Genomic DNA, 19,547 nt, shown 5'->3' on the forward strand with positions numbered 1-19,547 from the left:
TCTGCATGAGTCACCAGTGTTTCCCCCACAGCTGCCCCCCCCCCCCACCTCTAACACAAACTGAAGGATGGACTCCGCCTGTTTCACGTGCACTCGTCACAGTTCCTCCGTTGGCCCTCGAGGGTGAACGTCGTTAGGTTTACTGAAGCCGGATCACAAACTCAGATCCCGACTCAGTCTGCGTTCTTCAGATCAGCTGATCTGAGCATTAACAACCACATGTACTGTGAAACCTGGACACGAGTGGGGGAAACACTGGCTTCATGCCGTGCGGTCAGGATGGCGGCGACGCTGCGCCCCTCCCTCCTGTGAAACTTGCAGCATGAACTCACCTGCGCTGCTGGGACGTCCAGCACGGCTGCTGTGGAGCAGCGTGTCTGCGCGCCGCAGCCTGACTCGCTTCTGTCCCGCTGCAGAAACAGCTCCTTCTCTGATTCGCTGTAAATTTGCTGTTTCTTTGTGTGAAATCTGCATCGTGTGTGTTTAATCTGTGTGATGCAAATCCTGCCTGTCAGAAACACGTCGAGCTCTTTAAACCTGCATGTCCGACAGACGTATGTGTGGCTGTAACTGAGGTTGTAAATGTGCCGATGGTCTGCTGTTAGGCTTCTGCTGCTCTTTCTGCTCCGTCTGCTGAGAAACTCAGGCTCAGTAATCTGTGAGTCTGTGACTCACTGTTCATCTCTGCAACAGAGAACAAACGGCCAATTCACCAAGTGCACTCCAACATCTGTTTTGAGTTTCACTGCAGCGTATATGTGGGCTTTGAGTTTTAATGGTCCTGCATCATTGGGCGACGCATGCCAAAGCCCGAAGAGTGGCCCAACACCGCGCGCTGTTCGAGTTTATCAGCGTGCCTGCGGTTTGTCAGGGAATCGGACCTGTGACGACACCGGAGCGAAGAAACCTCAGGGCTGAACGCGTCACAGCCCAGAGAGCTGCGAATTCATGAGTTATCAGCTGATCACCGATGACATCAGCCCGTCGGCAGGCATGATGGGAGTCACGTATCGGTGACAGTTTTTCAGTCAAATCTAGAAAAATGAAATTTTAAAACGCCCAGAACATCATCGGTAACTCCACCGTTTTATGTCATCGCTGTAACTGAGCGTGCTCAGACGGAGGGTTACTGATGTCCCCGTGTACGTGAGGGTGCCTGGATCGTCATCGTAATGTTGGATATCACGCTGTAGTGATGTCATAGTTTTGCATCATCACCCCCCACCCACTGAACTTCCAACCCTGACCCCGACTCGGACCTTGAGCGCCCAATTTTTTTTAAATTTTTTGCTGAGTGGACGTAAGCGGTTGCACAACTATGACATCACAGCAGTGTGACTGTGCACTTGAAACCTCGACAAACATGAATTGTGATGATCCACAAACCAACACTGGGACATCAGGTGACTCGGACCCCCTAACCCTTCAGTACAACGAAAGCTTGAATGAGCAGTGATAACCTGCTTTCAGCACTGACCTGTGTCTGAGTTTCTCGTTGCTCTGCTTTTTGTTCTTAGTATAAAAGCGAAACGAGTCGCGCCTCAGACAGCGACAGTAAACTCCTCCCTCTCTGAGTGTCGGAGGCTTCGGCAGAGCTGACAGGCTTTCGCGACACGTTCGAGGAAACGTTTCACCGAGTTAAATATTTCCAGCTCGTCTGGACGCGTGTTTGTTTGGTTCCCGTAGCAGCCACACTGGGATGGTTCTGAAAGCGTGATGATGCGATCGGTGCGCTCGTTCTGGAATCAGCTGACGGCTGTCTGGAGGTGTTTCTGTTCTAAACTCAAAGGTGTGGTGTACATGACGTCTGCTCTGCTGCTCTGACCCTCGCCAGGCTGAACCTCACAGCTGTTGGATTTGTTTACCCGGTCTTGTATATGAGCTTCATTCTGTTTGCTCTCCAGTAAACAATCAGCGTCCCTGCTTTTCACTCAGAATCAATGATAGAGAGTCACAAAGACAAGGGGGGTGTCCAACTGCAGGCCTCGAGGGCCGGCGTCCTGCAGGTTTCAGACTGTCCTCGATCCAACACAGCTGAGTTAAATGACCTCGTCTCTAGAGGCTGGTAACGAACTGATCATGTGACTCTGGTGTGTTGACCCAGGCTGAGAACTAAAACCTGCAGGACCCCGGCCCTCGAGGCCCCTGCTGTAGACAAAGGGCCAGATTTACTAAAGACTGCTTCAGCTTTAAAAAGTACTTGTGTGATTTACACAAAGGTCTGGGTACAGTTAAGTCATTGTTCCACTTGATTTAAAGGAGTATTTAAACCACACAAAGGTGCCTCGTGAAGGTTTCCATCAGGCTGCAGCATCGCAGCGTCACGGCGTGCTGCGCTGGCTGTAATCTGTGATTTTTCAGTCTGTTTGTTGGCCACAGTTGGCTGTGAGTCAGATTCCTTCCTCTGACTTTAATAAATCCCTGCGGCCTCATGCAGCACGGAGAGAACAATGACAGCGTGCACGCTCATGCACGTAGCGCTCTAACTTCATTAACACACGTGGGTCTGACAGTAATGCTCAGTGTTCTTCTTCTGCACATCCTGCGGGATGGCTGCCTGCTGCCCAGCCTCAGAGACCCCAACAGTTTCCATCAGTTTGCCCTGATGATAAAATCATTGATTCTCTCAGAGCTGCCTCCGTGATCCTAACAGGCGGCGGTTTCCAAAGAGGCAGAGACGAGTTAACGCTGCCCTGTGTTTGTGTGACCTCACCCAAACCTTTGCTCTCCCTCTGTAGCATCTTCATGGTTGCAGCCTGCGTGAAGTAAATCTGGCCCTGTAGCTTTAAGATAAGAGCCGGTGAAGCTCATCAGGACAATAAGATCACATAATCCAGTTTTACTCTGCTTTGTCTACATTCTGCTCTTTTCTGCAGGTACCTGCACTTCAACAACATCGAGTCTTTGGAACCAGAGTCCTTCACTCATCTACCAAAGCTGGAGCGACTGTAAGTTCATCCTGCCTGAGCATTCACCAAAAGCTTTTCCGAACGGTAATTTTAAGATCCGTGGAATAATAGAGCCACCGGTGCGACTGGCTTTACTGTGACAGTTGATAGAAACCAGAAAGCAATAACTAGCATGATGTAGTTGGCGGGGAATGGAAGGAATGGCTCGGAAAGAAAGAACGGAGAGGCTCGCGGAGCCCAGATCTGAATTTGAAGCAGACGGTACATGCCAGGAAGCGCTCGAACATCCTTCAGCTGAAGGAATGTGGACTGGAAGAGCGCTCAGACATTTCACTGATGTCAGAGGCTGCAGGACGGTTTCTGAGGAACGGCTGCAGGACGTCGTGCAGGGTTGCTAGCACCGTCGCTCCCTGCATGTGTGTGCTGCAGGGTGTGCAGGAGTGTGTGCTAAGCCCCCCCCCCTCCACACACACACGGTTTCAGGACCTCGACTTTGGCTTTCACTATTTCTTCAGCAGTTTTGAGACAAATCAAGTGTGATTATTTTTCCCTGACCAGCTTTGACCATCAGCATTATGGGATACATCCCAGTTTAACTATCCTGCAGCAGTGCACTGCCTGTGCTGTGCACACTGTAAGCACCTCCTTACAGTGTAAACGCGGCGCGCACAGACGTGTGCCGACTTTCAGGCGTGACGAGCGATCGGCAGCAGGTGTCCTGATCTCTTTCACTGTTTATGAGCCAGCAGGGTTTCCACTCCTCCCAGTCTCCTGAGTAAAGGAGAGGAAGGACACCTGCTGCACGGGGAAAAACCTGAGGATGGAATTCCCAGGCGCACACTCCGGTCATGGTTGGGAAATTTCTCTGCGGTCAAAGCATCGAGAGAGAGATGGAGAGCAGGATTCTGTGGATGGCGTTCCTGAGGGCGGGATGGAAGATTAATGTCATTTTGTGTTATTAAAAATGTGTTTGGCCCGAGACTCATGTACACAGGAAAATGTTTTCATGCCTGCGTTTTAGCCAGAGCGAGTCATCATCTGGGAAAACGATCATATTTCTTCTCCCATACCAAAAGATACTATTAAAGGCAAATATGTCCGCTGTTATTAGTCAAGCAGATCGATTTTGGGACTGTGTGATCCCTCAGAGTGTTTCCTCACTGAAACGACAGATTCCTGCTTGACGACTGTGATGTTTTTCTGCCTCTCTCAGGTTTCTGCACAACAACAGGATCACCCAGCTGGTGCCGGGAACCTTCTCTCATCTTCAGGCCATGAAGCGACTGTAAGTGGAAAAGACAAGCTCACAAACACATGCGAGAGTCTGTGCTCACTATCAAACAGGCGTGTTTATCAGTTAGATGCTATGAAACCGCAGCGCGCTGTTCTCACGCTCGCCTGCAGCGCTCGGCCCTCCCACAGCTTTTCCTCCCGTTGAGCTGCAGCAGATCTGAGTCCATCTGAGACGTCGCTCATATAAATGACTCCATTTAAGAGAATACGAAGTGTTTAGAGTTTGTGCTTTTCTTTATTTTCTGTCGTGTCTCTCCGGCTCACGAGTAAGTGTTCATAATAAACACGTTTTTGTGAATCCTCCTGAGCCACAGGATCTACATGATGTCATTAGGAACAGACATGCTTACGTGGCCGCACAGCCCCACCTACCGCTCTGCATATTTTCCTGGGTAATAACGATGTCATCACAGCATGTTTGTGTGTCTCAGAGGACTCTGATTACCAAACAGAGACTTCCTGTTTGGTATAGTTTGGTATAGTCACGTTGTGCCGCACGCCGTTTACAGCGCTGCCGCCATGTTGCTTTTGTGGAGCCAGAGGTGACCAGATGATGCAAACAGACATGTATCTGTGTCCAAACAGTGAAACCGGAGCTGCTGTTAGTACAGCAGCGATGTTATTGGTCACATGACATCGTTAAAATGCTCCAACAGCACAGACACTGCTCAGAGGTCCTGTTAGCAGACAGCGAGCTGCTGCCACCTGTGTCACCAACCACCTGTCAGTCAAAGAGGCCACGCCCCCAGTTTGCAAACTTTAAGCCTTATTAAAATTTAAGCAGACTGACTCACTGCTGGAGCCCCTGCTGGATGGTAGAGGTACTGCAGCTGGCTCAGACATGAGCGGAGGAGTTTGGGGCTCAGTAATCATGATGCTGAGGTAGAGCATTTCATTTGCTCTACCTCAGCATCATGATTACTGTGGCATACGGATCAGTGGCATACGGAGCTATGAGCAGGTGGAGGAGGCTCCACAACAATAACCAGGTTTCCTTTATTACTTATAAATGAGCCTCAGTCATTTGTGAAGTTTTAGATTCAAATAAATATTCGACAGCCTCGTCTCTGTAAAACCTGTGCTCACGTCAGGAAGGGGGCGTGTCCAGTGTGAGGGAGGGTTTACTGCTCATCCAGACTGCAGGCTCCGTCTATCCACACATGCCCACTTGTCTCTGTGTTTCTGTGTGTGCAGGCGACTGGATTCCAACTCCTTGAACTGTGACTGCGAGCTGCTGTGGCTGGCCGACCTGCTGAAGCAGTACGCCGAGTCGGGCAACGCTCAGGCTGCTGCCACCTGCGACTACCCGAGCCGCCTGCAGGGCAGATCGGTGGCGACGCTCACCGCTGAGGAGCTCAACTGCGGTGAGAACGTCACCGAGCGTAGCTTTACTGGCATTGATGAGTGATGATCAGTTTTACACGTCGTAAATGGCCCACCTGTCAGAGGCCACGCCCCTAATAATGAGTTATAGACACAGTCTCCCCCCATCACTGGCTATAAAGTGGAGAAGTTACAGCTGTTTAACAGCAGCTGGACGTGCAGCTTTCATTCCTGGTTTCCTGAACGTCTCCTCTCATCTCTGCTGGCCAAAGGAAGCAGAAAGCTTCAAGACTGGAGCCTAACAGGAAGCACGTCGTGAAGTCATGCGTTACACACATCCACTTATTTTTATAGCCAAACTCTGCAAACTCTCAGACAGCCCCCCCAGCCCCCCTCCCTGCAGGTAAGCTGAGACACACACAGGTGTATCCTCTCTTTGTGTCTGCAGCCCCCACTTCCATTCTTCACACACCACAAACAGTCTGAGGGCGAAGGGAGCTCAACGTGTCTGTGGGCCCTGCGTCAGCCCACCAGCAGCTGCTGAGATGGGCTGGCTGATAGCTGTGTGTGTGTGTGTGTGTGCGTGTGCGTGCGTGCGTGCGTGCGGATGGAGGCCCACAGGAGGCCTTTGTCCTCATTGTGAGACACTTTAGCTTGAGAAGTGTTTAGTCTGGTGTGAAACCGTCATGTTAGTATTTTGCTTGTTTTTCTTATCAGTGGACACAAAAATTCATATTTTATTTAAAGTTGTTTCATCAGTTAACAAGTGAACTCTGTAAAGTTTCATTTCTGTGCAGCTGAGTGCCGTAAAACAAAAGAGAAGAAGAAAATCTGTTGAGCTCTGTCACAGAGAGGCTGCTTCAGCTCAGGTTGAACTGCTTTTCCTCGCTCGTCTGTGTCCTGATGTTCACCCGGTTTTATGAGCAGCTGTAAATCCCGCCGTCTCAGTTCTGCGTTTCCTGCGGCCATGGCTGCACGCTGAGCCGGCTGGCAGCTGCTTGTGTCTCCGCCACATTTAAACCTCAGCAGCTAATTCGATGGCCCCCAAACGTGCCCGGGCCCGCTCGGCGTGGCCCTGTCTGGAATGTCTGCCTGAAAACGCGGTGGAAGCCTTTCCACGCCCTCCTCCCCCGCTGGCCGAGCGAAACCCTGCACGGTGGGTGGAGGAGCTGTCAAAACAAAGCAGTGGCTGGAGGTGAAGTGCCATCTCCTCAAACGAGCTGTTTCTGGTGTGGACACTCGCCTCCTGTTGGTGGAGATAAACAGGAGGGCAGTGTGAAGTGTGTGGAGGAGGGTTTCCAAAATAGTCTCCTTTATGACTTAAATAATGACCAAAATTGACGAAATGAATCCCCAAAACCAGCATATCTGTAACCATGAGGGTCGCCCCCTGGTGGTCTGTAAATAAAGTGCAGCTTTAAGGAACCTGGCTTCACTTTTCAGATCTGGACGTTCATATATCATCCCGCTTTGTGTCTGTTTGTGCTTCAAAATCAGCACAAAGTCTCCTACCAACCAAAAAGCAGGAAAAAATGAGGCCCTAATATTGAACCCTGGGGGACTCCTCCACTGGTCTCCATGTGCAGCTGCTGAACAAATCATTCTCCGACCTCCCTCTGGATCTGGATTTTAGCCCTGACATTATTGAGCAGATTCAAAAAGACGAGACGGACTCAGCAGAAGCTCGATTCAGTAGTCTAAGAAATACATATGAAGAGACGTGTGATGCTGTGTGCTTGCTTATACATTACATCTGTTTCCTGTCTGATCTTCTCCTGCAGAGGTTCCCAGGATCACGTCGGAGCCTCACGATGTGGACGTGACGTCAGGAAACACCGTGTACTTCACCTGTAGAGCCGAAGGCAACCCTAAACCACAGATTATCTGGCTCAGGAACAAGTAAGGCTAAACATCCCGAACTAAGGACGGGTGGGTGGGTTAACATCGAAACGCATCGCACGCATTTACGAGCTCTGGTTTTTATCGGTGCGTCTTCCTCGCAGCAATGCGCTAAACATGCGTGACGACAGCCGTCTGAACCTGCTGGAGGACGGGACGCTGATGATCCAGAACACCAGGGAGACGGATCAGGGAGTGTACCAGTGCATGGCCAAAAATGTGGCCGGAGAGGTCAAAACGTCCGAGGTCACGCTGCGATACTTCGGAGCTCCGTGTAAGTGTGCGCTCCCGAGCCCGTTCACTGTGACAGCTATAAAATATACGATATCCCACTGAGACGTTTAAAGACGGTGAAAGGGAGCGTTGTGATTGTGGTGTTTGCACCGAGAGTTCAGAGGTCAGCAGGTCAGGTGTTACAGAAACATTCACAGCTACAAACTCTCAGCCACACATACAGTCTGATTTAACAAACAGTAACTAGTTCATTACTTATTACTAGTTACTTCCTGTCAACGCTTCAGACTAATTAAAGTTACTGTGGTTACCTGTTTGCGTATCATCTTCACACTGATGTCAGTGAAATGTAGGTGCCATGTTTTTTATGCACTCTATGCAGCTAAAGCTGTGGATGCAATGCATTATGGGATGCAGTCCTGTTTGCCTTTTTTTCATTTCTGTTTATTCTTTCATGCATTTTATGGTCATGATTGATGTTGAGGCTGGTTTTTAAACGCTTTATGAAACATCAGTGAGTTTCACATCTGGTAACCAGAAGAATCAAAGATATCGTTTCACTTTTATCCCAGAACCAGTGTGAAAAACTTCAGTGCACTTCTGTATATGTGAGGGGCTTTTATTGTGAAAAGAAGCAAAAGGAAGAAGCCGTGTGTAGAACAACCAGGTTTCCTGTATGGATGTGGCAGCAACAGCAAGTCTGGAGTTCATGGCTGACTTATTTAACCTGCATCAGATTATCTGTCATGTTTCCATGACAACTGAAACTACAGCTAGCTAAACTGGTATTTAAAGTTGCAAAGCTTTGGGAAAAGGCTGAAACCACATGAGTGTGCGAAAATCTGAGCTGAAGGTCACGGCCAGCCTCTGGGAGCAGATGTTGTGCATTTCCTGTCTCTGTGTGGCTGTAAACCTCAGGTCCCCGGCTGTGTACACACTGCTCTGACTCCACTGTAATCACTGCCAAATAAGGACAGGGCACAGCTGCGTGCCGTGACAAACGGGGATGGTTTCAGAGTGGCATCATCAATCCCAGCACGAGCTGCCGTTTCACATCTTCAGATCTTTATTTTAGAAAAAGTGAGGTCATCACCGTTCCCATGTCTGCTCCTCCAGCACGGCCCAGTTTTGTGATCCAGCCCCAGAACACGGAGGTCCTGGTGGGGGAGAGCGTGACCCTGGAGTGCAGCGCCACGGGCCAGCCGCAGCCTCGGGTGTCCTGGACGAAGGGTGACCGGACGCCCCTGCCCAACGATGCCCGCATCACCATCACCCCCTCCGGAGGGCTCTACATCCAGAACGTGGAGCAGGCTGATGGAGGACAGTACACGTGCTTCGCCTCCAATAATGTCGATACCATACATGCTACGGCGCACATCATCGTACAAGGTAAATCGGAAGATCGATGAAATGTTTGGATGCTGTGTGCCTTTGTTGACCAATTAAAACATCATTTCCTGCTCTGCCTGTAGCGATCCCTCAGTTCACCGTCACGCCGCAGGACCAGCTAGCCCTGGAAGGCCACACGGTGGATTTCCCCTGCGAGGCGACCGGCTATCCTCAGCCGGTGATCGCCTGGACTCGAGGGGGCAGCCCGTTACCCTCAGACCGCCGTCACGTGACCCTGCCCTCCGGCACGCTGCGCATCACTCGGGTGGCAGCCCACGATGAGGGCCAGTACGAGTGCCAGGCGGTCAACCCCGTGGGCACCACGCACACCGCCGTGCAGCTCAGCATCCAGCAGAGAGGTGAGGAGGGGGGCGGAGCTTTAGGCTCTAAGAGCAGGTGGTGCATAGATGAAATATGGCTGCCAATCACAGGCTGTTTGTTTGTGTAGGTGGAGGGGAGGGTGGGAGTGGGAGTGGTGTGCAGCGTTTAAGTCACAGCTCATTGGAAGGTGTGTGTGTGTGTGTGTGTGTGTGTGTGTGTGTGTGTTCTGCAATGACAGGCCTGGCGTGGCACAGGAAAACACGGCAGCCTGTAATCCTGAGGTGACGCCATGTTTTTCCATGTTGTAATGCCTGTTAACACGCTGCAAAGTACCAGTTGCGTAATGGTTGCACACTGGAGCACTGTGTGAGCCCACAGCTGTTTCATGGAGAAGCCCACGTAGCGAGCGTGAAGTGACACGAGCGCGAATCATGAAAGCAACGGGAAAGTCCAAGTTTATCCTGTAGGATCAAGCCGTGTATTGTTATTAAACACGTTTTAAAACACATTCATGTTTTATTAGAATTAAGAAAATCTGTTTGCAAAAATATATATTATAAATATAAAACATAAATATTGGAAAAGACCTGCAGTACTGTCAACGGCCACCGGGGGAATGCCTGCAGAGGTTCATTAGCTCTGTGTGTGTGTGTGTGTGTGTGTTGGTGTACATGTTTAGACATCTTTATGAGGACAGAACACCAAACTCGAACACCAAAAAGATTGTCTTCAAACTCGTGGGGACGGGATTTGGTCCCCACGAGTTTGAAGACAATCTTTAAAACTCAAAATGTGGTTTTAGTGTCAGGATTACAGTGTGTGTGTGTGTGCGCGTGTGTCTGTGTGTGTGCGTGTGCGTGTGGCTCTGTGTGTGCGTGTGTGTGTGTCTGTGTGTGTGTGTGTGCGTGTGTGTGTGTGTCTGTGTGTGTCTGTGTGTGCGCGTGTGGCTGTGTGTGTGTGTGTGTGTCTGTGTGTGCGCGTGTGGCTGTGTGTGTGTGCGTGTGTGTGTGTGTGTGCATGTGGCTCTGTGTGTGTGTGTGCGTCTGTGTGTGTGGCTCTGTGTGTGTGTGTGTGTGGCTCTGTGTGTGTGCGTCTGTGTCTGTCTGTGTGTGTGTGTGTCTGTGTGTGGCTCTGTGTGTGTGTGTGTGCGCGTGTGGCTCTGTGTGTGTGTGCGCGTGTGGCTCTGTGTGTGTGTGTGCGTGTGTGTGTGTGCGCGCGCGTGTGGCTCTGTGTGTGTGTGTGTGTGTACGCGCGCGTGTGGCTGTGTGTGTGTGTGTGTCTGTGTGTGTGCGTGTGGCTCTGTGTGTCTGTCTGTGTGTGTGTGTGTGTTCTGTCTTGCTTTGAGCTTCACATTAAGCTGATTGATGTTCCTGTGAGCAGAGGGAAGCAGCAGCTCTGGTGAAGCACAAACACTGTGACAGTAAAATGTTTGATGTCGGCTGTGATTGATTACAAAATGCTCTTCACATGTGGACCCTTTGCTGCCTGCTCATTAACTTGTGTGTGTGTTACTCATTCAGTGACGCCTGTTTTCACGAATGCCCCGAGGGACCTGACGGTGGAGTCCGGGCAGGACGTGCAGATTCCCTGCAGCGCTCAGGGCCAGCCGCAGCCGGTCCTCACCTGGAACAAGGTGAGCGGGTAAAGAGGCGACCTCAGTGCAGGTGCAGAGGTCAGGAGGTCAGGTCAATCAGACCGAGAGGGTCCTAACGCTCAAACCAGACGCTGAGAGCTTTTGTAAAACTCAGACGTCTGTGTCCTTACACATGCATGCATCAGGAGGCCGAGGGCTTAGTTCAGGCACCAGCTCTCAGCACCGTGACCTCTGACCTCTGTCTGTCTCTCAGGATGGCGTTCAGGTGACAGAAAGTGGAAAGTTCCACATCAGCCCCGACGGTTACCTGGAAGTGAAGGACGTGGGCACGGCTGACGCTGGACGCTACGAGTGTGTCGCACGCAACCCCATCGGCTACCAGGTGGCTAGCATGGTGCTAACCGTGACAGGTAAGCAGTGATATCAGAGCGCCACCTGGACCAAAGGTCTGTGGCGCTGCTCGGTGTGTGTGATCTGCTGCTCGGCCGATGGAGCCGCGCTGTCGGGTCTCTGAGTGTGTTGCTGTTTCCTGCTGAGACTTTTGGAGGTCAGCGCTCTGCAACCGAACCTTAAACTGCATCAGCTGCTGGATGTTTTCAGTGGCACACGAAGACGAAGGAGCGCGCCAGAAATCACTCAGGAGGGAAGAGCTCACAGGATTTCAGTGAAATAAAGAACACCGGTGAACTGGAGCTGCTTACGGCCGTTACTTAAATGTATGAAAGATGGACACGACTTCCTGTTGGGTTTAGACCGCAGTCTGCCTCACAGCCTTACTCGGATATACCTCCATACTTTTATTTTGTGGCTCTACTGGAGCAGCTCTGCATGATTCATTGTTTTTATCTCATAACAGGCCTTTGTGCAACTTTGTGCATCACTGTGGAGGAGGTGGGCGGGGCTTGTGTTAGGGATGACACCGACCTCTTTATTAAAAACTCTGGTTCTGTTTGAGATGCAAACCCAGGCCGAGCTCTGCTCGTGCTTGCTGATGTTCCACCTGTGTGTCTCTACAGTGCCCGCCGTCAGCAGGGAGGGCGACACCTTCGTCAGCACGTCCATAGAGCAGGCCATCCGTACTGTGGACAGCGCCATCGAGTCGACGAGGAGGCGTCTCTTTGACGGGTAGGATATGACAAACACGCGATATGAGACTCTGACCTTCACGACGGCCTCGAGGATAAAAACCTGGAAGGCTCTGAAGTGTCTCCATTTTCCTACGCCACCACGTGTGTCCCTCTTCCCCGGCACAGCAGCCGAGCCTGATCTTCGTCGTGAGCTCTGCACCGTGTTTGTTTCCAACATTAGTCCTGTTTCAGCGGCGCATTAATATTAACGCGAACGATCTGAGGTTTCAGCTCGGTGCAAAACTCCAGGCGGCATCGTGATAACCTGATACCTGATACAGCCGCCATTTAGTTCTGTTTCAACACGAGACAGAAACAATAATCAGGCGTGAACCACAGTAATATGATCACATGACAGTTTAACATGTTATCAGCTGTGGTTTTTACATCATGCTGCGTTGGTTCTTGTGCTAACAGCGCAACATGTCCATTTTGATTTGTACCTGTCGACAGGTGATGATGTCACCTCTGTAACGCCCGTGGTCTGAGCGTTTCCATCCTGCTGAGTGATGTGGTTCCTCGGTCTGAGCTCAGGGGGTTTCCAGCTCGCTGTGATGGCGGTAACAGCTGAGGCCATCTTTGATCCTGGCACACTGTCATCACTCTTTCATTATTATTATTATTATTATGAAACCGCGTGCGTCTGTCTGGGGGAATGCTGATGTAGCGACAGGAAGACAGATTCAATTCAACTTTATTTATACGCCGAATCACAACAACAGTTGCCTCAAGGCACTTTCTATTGTAAGGTCGACCCTACAATAAATACACGCAGAGAAACACCCAACAGTCATGTGAACAAGCACTTTGGCGACAGTGAGGAGGAAAAACTCCCTTTTAACAGGAAGAAACCTCCAGCAGAACCAGGCTCAGGGAGGGGCGGGGCCATCTGCTGTGATTGGTTCAGACGTGGACAGATGTGTTGGTTTGGTGCTTAAACCTGACTGACAGTCTTTCGTAGGTCTTTAAAACGTGGCTGTCGTGTTTGTCGTTATTGCTGCAGTGCATCATGGGATTGAGTGTAACGGAGAGACGTATGATGGGTCAGGATGAGAACGTGTACCGGTGAGGTGTCCTGGGGTCATGTGACCAGGTTAGGAAGTCCTGCTTGCCAACAGCGCTGGCGTTGACGGCGGCGGTGTGATCGTGGCTGCAGCACCTCACTGAGTTTCAACAGCCCGAGGCTCAGTGCAAGTTTAGAATAGCTGTGCTGAAAACCATCGAGCTGATGTTTGGGAGGAAGCAGGAACGACAAAGAGTGAAATGATGGCGGAGACTTGGCTGTGCAGTGACGCAGACGCTGCTGCGTGTTTAAACTCTCCGACCTGCACTGGAGAAATTCCCGTTTTCTGTAACGGAAAATCCCCAAAGACCGGAACGATCTTTTCTCCTGCTTTTGTTTAACCTGTCTTTGTCTCTTACTCCCACACTTACTGTGTCTGTGATCTGTCATATTTATTGTTCCCTCTCCTCCCTCGCCCTGCAGTCAGCCTCGCACCCCCGGGGAGTTGCTGGCTCTCTTCCGGTATCCGCGGGACCCCTACACCGTGGAGCAGGCGCGGGCCGGAGAGATCTTCGAGCAGACGCTGCTGCTCATCCAGAACCACGTCAACCAGGGTCTCATGGTGGACACCAACGGCACCGGTGAGGCAGATTCAGACTCGACACGCTGCTGAAAATGCAAAACCACACCCTCGTGAACACTGAGCGCGCTCGCTGATCGGTTTAAACTGATTGGTCATCTCTGCTGTGCTGATATTTTGGGCACATATGCAGTATCAGACTTTGCAGAATGAAGCTGCTGTTCAGTAAACAGCTTCCACACAGTTTGCTGAGTGGAGTCTTGTGGTGCCAATAATTTAATTCTGTCTATGAATCTCTCGCTGCTGTGAGCAACACATGCACGCCTCCATCCGTGCGCCGTTTTCTCCTCAGCGACAGCCGAGGGACGGACACGTGACCACGGCCCGCTTACGAGGAGCCGTAAACACTTTTATTAGTCCTCGGTTGGTCGCGGCTATGTGGTTTGTGTTCACACTGGGTCAATTATACCTGCGTGTGGGGGGAGCACGGGGGGATTTGGATGTTTATGCGCAAAAGCATGTTTTAGTTTATGGCTCATGAAGCAGTCGTTGTTCTGGGGGGGTTAATTTTAACAGCACGAAGGTCAAATGCTGGGTGTGAACAGAACACACGTGAGCTCTGAGATATGAATATGAGACGCGATCGAAGCGTTCGCTGTCCGTGCTCGACAAGCCGCAGCTGATCTACATTTCACCATCAGAGTGACGGGAAGTCGAGTTTTTCTTAGTTTTGAAATTAAATTTCTGGCTTTAATTCTCCTGAATCTGCAAGTTCTTCTAAAAGGTTTTGTTCATTTTTTTGTCATATTGAAATGTGTCAGTGTTTCCTTCATAAATCTGCAGTTTTCTCTTTGCAAGATTTTTATTTTAGTTTAGTTTTTCACTTTTGCTCTTTGGGATATTTTCATCCTTGACATGATAACAAAGGCTGAGTGTAGTTGACGCCTCATGTGGTGTAAATGCAGTGAGACCAATAGTGACAGTTTCAGGTTCACGGGGAAACGCTGGAACAGTGATGAACATAACAGACGGCGAGTTTGAACAAACGTTCGTGGAGGGGAACGCCGGCTCCCACGTTCTCCTTTTAACTCCCCCGTAAACAAACACACAGCAGTGATGTGTGGGAACGTTCACACAGGAAGTCTCACCTCACACACGCTTGACACTTGCTGTCATGCATAAGTGCAACGCTGCACTGCTGACACACCTTAATTTCAAAGCTGATGGAGGGCGCCCTGTGGCCTCTGTGGGAGGGGCTCCAGGGTCAGAGGCAGTGGCAGGGCCTGATCCTGTGGATTACCTGATGAATGTGAGCAGGTCTCTAACCCGCGGCGTCTCCTGGAGGCGCTGTGGGCTGAAGCTGGGAGTGATAGACTGTATATAAAAGATGGCCATATCCACCGTGACATCTTAGGCTTTGGTTTGGGAGGTGTTGGCGTTAACAGAGGGGGCGGGGCTGAGTGTAATAGCCGGGCTGCTATGATTACTCTGTGATGGACGTCTAAGCGTGTGTTTCCTTTCCGCAGCGTTTCGCTACAACGACCTGGTGTCCCCCCGCTTCCTGGACATGATCGCCAACCTGTCCGGCTGCACGGCCCACCGCCGCATCAACAACTGCTCGGACATCTGTTTCCACCAGAAGTACCGCAGCCACGACGGCACCTGCAACAACCTGCAGCACCCGATGTGGGGCGCCTCGCTCACCGCCTTCGAGCGGCTGCTGAAGTCCGTCTACGATAACGGTTTCAACCTTCCGCGAGGCGCCACCGACCGCGTCCATAACGGCTACAAGCTGCCGCTGCCGAGGCTGGTGTCCACCACCATGATCGGATCGGAGACCATCACCCCCGACGACCGCTACACGCACATGCTGATGCAGTGGGGTCAGTTCCTGGACCACGACCTGGACTCCACGGTGGTGGCTCTGAGCCAGTCCCGGTTCTCCGACGGCCAGCTGTGCGCTCAGGTGTGCACCAACGACCCGCCCTGCTTCCCCATACAGTTCCCGCCCAACGACCAGCGGCAGCTGCGGAGCGGCGCCCGCTGCATGTTCTTCGTCCGGTCCAGCCCGGTGTGCGGCAGCGGGATGACGTCTCTGCTGATGAACAGCGTTTACCCGAGAGAGCAAATCAACCAGCTGACCTCCTACATCGACGCCTCCAACGTCTACGGCAGCTCGCGACACGAATCGGAGGAAGTCCGCGACTTGGCGAGCCAGAGGGGTCTCCTGCGGCAGGGCATCATACAGCGGACAGGCAAGCCACTCCTGCCGTTCGCCAGCGGGCCGCCAACCGAGTGCATGAGGGACGAGAACGAGAGTCCCATTCCGTGCTTCCTCGCCGGAGACCACCGAGCCAACGAGCAGCTGGGTTTGACCGCCATGCACACCGCGTGGTTCAGGGAGCACAACCGCATCGCTACAGAGCTGCTGAGGCTGAACCCCCACTGGGATGGGGACACCATCTACCACGAGGCCCGGAAGATCGTCGGCGCCCAGATGCAGCACATCACCTACAGCCACTGGCTGCCCAAGGTAACGGCTCCGAGCTAACGGCGCCCGCGCTGCTCAGCTGATCATCAGGTGAGCTCAGGGTTAGCATGAGTGTGACAGCCCGGGACACAGAGAGAGGGAGGGGCTCACTTCATCAGCTGTTGCCAATAAAAGTTGTTTAATGTAAAAGTTGCAGCCAATGAAACGCTTCTCTGATGATGTCACAGCAGGCAGACTAACCCTCCTCTTCTCTCAGATCTTAGGCGAGGTTGGCATGAAGATGATGGGGCCGTACGGGGGCTACGACCCCAACGTGAACGCCGGCGTCTTCAACGCGTTTGCCACCGCCGCGTTCCGCTTTGGCCACACCCTCATCAACCCGATCCTGTACAGGTTAGACGAGGACTTCCAGCCGATCCCGCAGGGCCACATCTCGCTGCACCGGGCCTTCTTCTCACCGTTCCGCATCGTGAACGAGGGCGGCATCGACCCGCTGCTTCGCGGGCTCTTCGGAGTCGCCGGTAAAATGCGCGTCACCACGCAGCTTCTGAACACCGAGCTGACGGAGCGGTTGTTCTCCATGGCCCACGCCGTGGCTCTGGACCTGGCCGCCATGAATATACAGCGAGGGAGGGACCACGGCATCCCGCCGTATAACGACTACAGGACCTTCTGTAACCTGACGTCTGCTCGGACCTTTGATGACCTGAAGAACGAGATTAAGAATCCGTCGGTCAGAGAGAAGCTGCAGAGGTGGGCGTGGCCTCAGACAGGCTCGGTGTGACTCGCCAGAGTTATGTTATGAGCTCAGCGTGTTTCTATTTCCTCGTGTTGCAGGCTGTACGGCACGCCTCTGAACATCGACCTGTTCCCCGCCCTCATGGCTGAAGATCTGGTCCCCGGCAGCAGGCTGGGCCCCACCCTCATGTGTCTCCTCACCGCTCAGTTCAAACGCGTGCGTGACGGCGACAGGTAGGTTAACCTTTCAGTACCGAACTGTCGCCGAGCGTCACGTGACCGCAACAGATGAATCATATTTCTCTCCTTCCTGCCGTGTTCAGGTTCTGGTACGAGAACCCCGGCGTGTTCACGCCTGCCCAGCTGACCCAGCTGAAGCAGGCGTCCCTCGCCCGGGTGCTGTGCGATAACGGTGACAACATCACGCGCGTACAGCGCGACGTGTTGAGGGTGGCCGAGCTGCCTCACGGCTACGTCAGCTGTGATGACGTCCCTCAGATCGACCTGCGCATGTGGCAGGACTGCTGCGAAGGTAAGAGTCAGCAAACGCTGCATCAGCTCGCTCGCTTTATTCTTCAGTTTACTCGACAGCTCAGATCACGACGACCAGGATACCTTAGCAGACGTTTGTTGTTTTCAAAACACAAACATTTACTTTAAGCTTGAATAAATTAAACTCCACTGAATAAATCACTGGTTGAATATTAGCATTCGAGTGTATCCCAGATGTGTTGAACAGCTGCAGCGAGGAGCCCTGAGCAAGCGCAGAACAACAAATAGAACAGCTTGCAGACCTGTGAGGGCGAGAGAAGCTTTCAGGACGTTGTTTGGTTTTGGTTGTTTTTCTGATCTTCGCTGAGACAAAGTGGCTCTGTGGTCACAGAGGTCTCTGTCTCTGCTTCAACCTTTAAAGTTTATTTTTGGCCCGTAGTGTGAATTTGTTGCACAAATCTGATCCCAGTTTTATTATTTTATACTGGTGCATGAAAATAAACCTCCATTATTAAAAAGAGGCTTTTATTGTGGTTGGAGTGATCTCAGTGTTTGATGTAAAGGTTTAGTCAGGAGTTTAATCAAAGGATGGAAACATGTTTTCTTCTTTAAGCAGATGCTGGTGATGAGTCTGCTCTCTGACTGCAGCCTCTTACATACTGCACATATTCACTGTATGAGGAGAGCAGAAACAATAAACAGGTTTATAACTGCGTGTGCTAACAGTGACACGTGTGTGTTCATTTTTATGTGTCGGCACGAGAGAGGAAGTGTTGTTGTTCTCGTCTTCTACACGCAGTCTGTGAATCAACCGCAGCTGAGATTTGAGCGTTTACATAAAGACGCCGCGCTCGTAAACCTGGAAGCTGCGTCACTGTGACAGTGGAGAAGGGTTTGTCAGTTTTTTCATCCTCCAGGATGACAAAAACGGGATCATTAGGGGGGTCGCGGTCGTCTCCCGCACAGCTGGATAAATGGGTGAGTCGTCTGCATAGCAGAGAGTCTAAAGGAGCCGATACAGTGCAAGACGAAGCACGTCAGAGAAGATTTAAACAACTCGCACTAAGAGATGAGGGTACCGTGTGCTCCTGTGGTTGATTCCAACACTTCAGCCTAAAAGCACTGCAGTCAGGTCATAAACGGTCCTTCTGTCGGCCTCAGCGACTCTGTTTTCTTCTACTTATTTTCAGCGTGTTGTGTTTAACCCACCAGACTGCAGAACTAAGGGCCAGTTCAACGCCCTGTCGTACCACTTCAGGGGACGCCGGTCAGCTGAGCACAGCTACAAAGAGTACAAACCTGCCAGCAGCTCCCAGGAGAACAGGTAACAACACCTGTAAACTTAAACTGCTCCAACAGCACAGACGTTGTCCAGAGGTCCAGTTCAGGGACTCTGGTTACCCGAGTCCAGCAGACAGCTAGCAGGCCACGCCCCTAATCATGCAAACCTTTAGGAAGTATCCATGGAGACCAACCAGTTTGTGTATCAGGCTGTAAACATGTTTATATGTGCTGTAAAGTTTGAACATGGCTGACTCACTGCTGCCCCCTGTGTAATCTTACAGCGTTCCCTCGGTGTCAGCGGTCCTGGAGCGTGGGAAGGTCTGGCATCAGTTTTTAGGCCAGAAAATTCTTGTTTTACAGCAAAAATAAAAACACTTGTAGGCCTCAGAAACCTGCGACATACACTTACAGATGTGTGAGTCAGGTGACCTGCGATGTGGCGAGGAATGCTGTCCTGACAGTAACTCGATAACAGATATTTGAGGTGTAGAATAAGTAAAACACTCATTTATGCATCTTTGTCCTATAAACTGTTAACTATTAACATCTTCAGTCATTTGGTTTGTGTGTGTGCAGCTCAGTGGAGGAAACCCCGGGCAGTCTGGGAAATGTCTCTGCGACTTCCAGGAAGAGCACTGAGCCCTCCATCAACGACTTCCAGGATTTTGTCTCCGACATGCAGAAGACCATCACCAGCTTACGAAAGCAGGTGTGTCTGCATCCACAGACAGATGTTTGCAGCTGTTCTTTATCCTTTAAATCCAGATGGTGACGTTTGTGATCAAAGTGTCTGAAACTTCGTCTTAAAAACGTTGCCATGTCTCGCTGCTCAGAGCACAGTTAATTCCTCAAGAAGGGGTCGGCGTGCCG

The 19,547-nt window shown here is 51.4% G+C and overlaps 1 protein-coding gene across 2 annotated transcripts in view; it reads left to right on the forward strand.

Moving 5' to 3' along the window:
* pxdn (peroxidasin) overlaps positions 1-19,547 on the forward strand; it is a 39,811-nt gene that overhangs the window by 16,213 nt on the left and 4,051 nt on the right. For both annotated transcript variants that reach the window (XM_084914402.1, XM_084914403.1), the window contains 17 exons: positions 2,877-2,948; positions 4,123-4,194; positions 5,397-5,566; positions 7,307-7,424; positions 7,529-7,698; positions 8,775-9,047; positions 9,131-9,406; positions 10,889-11,001; positions 11,216-11,372; positions 11,979-12,087; positions 13,576-13,733; positions 15,199-16,205; positions 16,420-16,916; positions 17,001-17,135; positions 17,225-17,433; positions 18,606-18,717; positions 19,254-19,386. In XM_084914402.1, coding sequence (XP_084770528.1) covers positions 2,877-2,948; positions 4,123-4,194; positions 5,397-5,566; positions 7,307-7,424; positions 7,529-7,698; positions 8,775-9,047; positions 9,131-9,406; positions 10,889-11,001; positions 11,216-11,372; positions 11,979-12,087; positions 13,576-13,733; positions 15,199-16,205; positions 16,420-16,916; positions 17,001-17,135; positions 17,225-17,433; positions 18,606-18,717; positions 19,254-19,386 — 3,781 coding nt within the window. The remainder of the gene's footprint in view (positions 1-2,876; positions 2,949-4,122; positions 4,195-5,396; positions 5,567-7,306; positions 7,425-7,528; positions 7,699-8,774; positions 9,048-9,130; positions 9,407-10,888; positions 11,002-11,215; positions 11,373-11,978; positions 12,088-13,575; positions 13,734-15,198; positions 16,206-16,419; positions 16,917-17,000; positions 17,136-17,224; positions 17,434-18,605; positions 18,718-19,253; positions 19,387-19,547) is intronic.

Source organism: Perissodus microlepis, chromosome 19, assembly GCF_051167445.1.
Source record: "Perissodus microlepis isolate ML-2025 ecotype Zambia chromosome 19, ASM5116744v1, whole genome shotgun sequence".
In the NCBI taxonomy this organism is placed as follows: Eukaryota; Metazoa; Chordata; class Actinopteri; order Cichliformes; family Cichlidae; genus Perissodus; species Perissodus microlepis.